General features: G+C 40.2%; 1 protein-coding gene across 13 annotated transcripts in view; it reads left to right on the top strand.

The window, feature by feature from the left end:
• PRRC2C (proline rich coiled-coil 2C) overlaps positions 1 to 4,354 on the top strand; it is a 112,548-nt gene that overhangs the window by 100,390 nt on the left and 7,804 nt on the right. For 8 of the 13 annotated variants that reach the window (XM_017530019.2, XM_017530021.2, XM_017530018.2 and 5 more), the window contains exons 29-30: positions 3,686 to 3,917; positions 4,142 to 4,264. In XM_017530019.2, the coding sequence (XP_017385508.1) occupies positions 3,686 to 3,917; positions 4,142 to 4,264 (355 nt within the window). The remainder of the gene's footprint in view (positions 1 to 3,685; positions 3,918 to 4,141; positions 4,265 to 4,354) is intronic. The other 5 variants (XM_017530022.2, XM_017530025.2, XM_017530029.2 and 2 more) reach the window with 1 other exon arrangement.

Below are 4,354 nucleotides of genomic sequence, written 5' to 3'. Positions count from 1 at the left end.
GCCACCATGCCCAGCTAATTTTTTGTATTTTTAGTAGAGACGGGGTTTCACCATGTTGACCAGGATGGTCTTGATCTCTTGACCTCGTGATCCACCCATCTCGGCCTCCCAAAGTGCTAGGATTACAGGCTTGAGCCACCGCGCCCGGCCCTAATGAAACTCTTAACAGAGAGCTGAGTCATTAGTATACCTCATAAATGTGGTAATAAAATATGAATAAAAATGAAAATAAAAATAAAAATGAAAATTTTTACCTTTTGATTAAAGATTCTTTTTTTGAGACAGAGTTTCACTCTTATTGCCCAGGCTGGAGTGTAATGGCGTGATCTCTGCTCACCGCAACCTCTGCCGCCGGGTTCAAGTGATTCTCCTGCCTCAGCCTCCCAAGTAGCTGGGATTTCAGGCATGCGCCACCATGTCTGGCAATTTTTGTATTTTTAGTAGAGATAGGGTTTCTCCATGTTGGTCAGGCTGGTCTCGAATTCCTGACCTCAGGTGATCTGCCCACCTTGGCCTCCCAAAGTGCTGGGATTATAGGCGTGAGCCACTGAGCCCAGCATAATTAAAGATTCTGTAGTAAAATGTAATACATCTGTATCATTACCTCTATAGCTGTTGTAGGTCTTCCCTCCCTGTCTTACTCTGTCATTTGTTTCATTATTTTCTCCCATTAGAAGTAAAACTATTTGCCCAACTAGAAGCCGAAGGAAGTCTTTTTTTTTTTTTTTTTTTGAAGCTGAAGGAAGTCTTGTATTGAATGTGGGATTATCCAAGACCAGACTTGCTCAATAGAAATGTAACGTAAGACATATATGTAATTGTGGCTAGTGGCTAGCACATTGGAAGGTGCAGGTTTAGATTTTGAAAGCAGTTATTTTACCCCTAAGCATTCCTTGCTTGTTCCTTAACCTGATCAGCATGGTGTTTATTCGGGAATTTCTGAATTGGTTACTATGAAGACAGGATAGTTTATAGCAATATATTCATGTTTTCTCACCTTGTGCTTGGAACATAAGTTATAAGTAGGTGTTGTAAAGATTGTTAAGATCCTGGACTAGCATTCTTAGTGGCTTTTGTTCCTGCCACATAGGCCAGTTTTAAGAAAGCAACAAAGCATAATGTTATCTTTAACCTACTACTTTTGATTTAGTTATTTATCTCTGCATCTTAAAAGTATAGACTGGAGGCATCCCTCTCAGAGATGATAGGGAGGTCTGAGTTAGATTCTGGCATTATGGTTTTGGTTTGGGGGATATATTTTGGCTTGGTTTGGTTTTGGTTTATGTTCTTATTTCTTTGTTTGCTTGATCTTTGTGGGTAATTCTGATGTGAGCTACTATTATGCTTTATTCCATAGAGATCTTGAGGCTAGGCCATTTATATGAAAAATATATGTGGGGAAGTAATGAAATACAAGTAAAAAAAAAGTTGGGGCTATTGGTGCTATAAATTAGAATGTTGCCAAAGAGAAAAAGAGATTGGGTTCTGAACTTTGTAGTGAACACAAAAAGAATTATTCTCACTGTTCAAAAGGAAAAAACAATGCGCTTCTCACGGAGAACAGGCCTTTTTTGCAGAACTTTGACATGTGAAGCTTCCTTGTATACAAGATGCTCCATCTTGAAACAAGTTGCTTTAGACACAGTGTGTATTCTCTTCCTCTTTTCTTGACTTCTGAGCTAGAGTGCAGCCAGGTATCAGTGATGGGGAGACATTCTGATATATCTGTTCTTATATAAACATAGAGTGTACTTACAGGAATCTAGGTGGTATAGCCTGCTACTACACACCTAGGCTGTAGAGTACATCCTACTGCATCTAGTAGGCTATAAACCTGTGCAGCATTTAATGTGCGTAATACTGTAGGCACTTGTAACACAGTGGTAAATGTTTGTATCTAACTATAGAAATCTAAATAAACATAGAAAAGGTACAGTAAAAATACAGCATATAAGATTAAAAATGGTGCTTACCATTTATGGAGCGCCTCCCAGGAATGGAGCTTGCAGGATTGGAAGTTGCTCTAGGTGAGTCAGTGAGTGAGTGGTGAGTGATTGTGAGGGCCTAGGGGATTATTGTACACTACTGTGGACTCTGTATACACTGTACACTATGAGTACACTAAATTTGTAAAGACAAATTTTTCTTCAATAATAGATTAACCTCAACTTACTGTAACTTTTTGACTCTTGTAATAACATTTAGCTTACAACACAAATTGTACAGCTGCACAGAAACTCCCTCCCTCTCTCCCTCTCTCCATCCCTCCCTCCCTCCCTACCTACCTACCTTCCTACCTTCTTTCCCTCCTTCCCTTCCTCCCTCCCTCCCTCTGTTCCTCCCTTCCTCCTTTCCTCCTTTCCTTCTTTCCTTCCCTCCCTTCCTCCCTTTCTTCCTTCCCTCCCTTCCTCCCTTTCTTCCTTCCTTTCTTTTTCTTTCTGTCTCTGTCACCCAGGCTGGAGTACAGTGGCACACACAACTCACTACCTCGAAATCCTGAGCTCAAGCCATTGTCCATCCTCAGCTTCTTAAGTAGCTCGGTCTGCAGGCACTTGCTACCATGCCCAGCTAATTTTTTCATTTTTTTGGTAGAGATGGGATCTTGTTCTCTTGCCTGGGCCAGTCTCCAACTCCTGACCTCAAGCACTCCTTTCACCTCCCAAAATGCTGGGATTATGAGCATGAACCACCATGTCTGGCCTTTTCTTTCTGTTAACATTCTTCTGGGGTTTTGTTTGTTTGTTTCTTTGTTTTAAAGATGGAGTCTCCCACTGTCTCCGGGCTGGAGTACAGTGACACGATTATGGCTTACTGCAACCTCCGCCTCCCAGGTTCATGTGATTCTCCTGCCTCAGCCTACCGAGTAGCTGGGATTACAGGCGCACACCACCCACACCTGGCTAATTTTTTTGTATTTTTAGTAGAGATGGGGTTTCACTATGTTGGTCAGACTGTTCTCAAACTCCTGACCTTGTGATCTGCCCACCTCGGCCTCCCAACATGCTGGGATTACAGGCATGAGCCACAGCGCCTGGCCTACATTTTTTTGTTTTTTAATTTTTGTTTTTAACTTTTTAAACTTTTTTGTTAAAAACTAAGATACAAACACATACATTAGGCTAGGCCTACACAGGGCTAGAATCATCAGTATCCTCTCATCCACCTCCGGATCCTGTCCCACCAGGAGGTCTTCAGGGGCAGTAACACATATGGAGCTGTCATGTCCTATGATAACAATATCTTCTTCTGGAATACCTGCTAAAGGATCTGCCTGGGGCTGTTTTGTAGTTTTTTGTTTTAAGTAGAAAGAGTACACTCTAAAATAACAATAAAATGTATAGTAAATACATAAACCAGTAACATCCTTTTAATCAATATCAAATACTATGTACTGTATATAATTGTATGTGCTGGACTGCTATATGACTGTCATTGCAGTAGGTTGTTTAATACTAGCACCACCAAAAACACTGGAGTCATATGTTGTTCTTTGATGTTAGAACAGCTATGATATCCCTAGGTGATAGGAATTTTTCATTTCTCTTATAATCTTATGGGACCATCCATATTTATGTGGTCTCTTGTTGACTGAAATACAGGCTCATTTGGGATTTGCATTCTTAAGATTTTCAGATTCCAGATGAAATTAACTTCTAACAGTATTTTCTCTTTAATCCTTATGTAGATCTCAGCCAGCTTTTATGCAAAGCAGTTTATCCCAGCCATCTGTGGTCCTTTCTGGTACTGCTATTCACAACTTTCCAACTGTCCAACACCAGGAACTTGCCAAGGCACAATCCGGTCTTGCCTTTCAGCAAACATCAAATACTCAGCCTATTCCTATATTGTATGAACATCAACTGGGGCAGGCCTCAGGACTAGGAGGTTCCCAGCTGATTGACACACATCTTCTCCAGGTAAGTCGGGACTAGAGCAATGCACAATCATTGTATTCCTATGCCACAGATCATTTTAAGGAAACATTTTAAAAGAAAACATGTTAAAAGACCCAATGATAAAATGAAGTCCTTTCATTTTATCTAATACTAAAAATTGCTAGACATGTGAAGTCATAATCTCCATCTCTGAATTTGAAATGTTTTTCAGTCTTACTCATGTTTTCTTACAAAATTTTTTCTAGGCTAGAGCAAATCTTACCCAGGCTTCAAATCTTTATTCTGGACAAGTACAACAGCCTGGTCAGACAAATTTTTATAACACTGCCCAGTCACCAAGTGCTCTCCAGCAGGTAAACTATGGCATGGTAAATTTCCTCAATTTTCTTTATTATTATTTTTATTGCTGTTGTTTGGGAATTTAAAGTGAACCAACGTGGAAAGATGGAGGAGTGGTT

This window comes from Cebus imitator, unplaced genomic scaffold (assembly GCF_001604975.1).
Source record: "Cebus imitator isolate Cc_AM_T3 unplaced genomic scaffold, Cebus_imitator-1.0 Scaffold62, whole genome shotgun sequence".
NCBI lineage: Eukaryota > Metazoa > Chordata > Mammalia > Primates > Cebidae > Cebus > Cebus imitator.
Note: the sequence above shows the minus strand (reverse complement) of the source record. Positions and strands in the feature narration are given on the sequence as shown.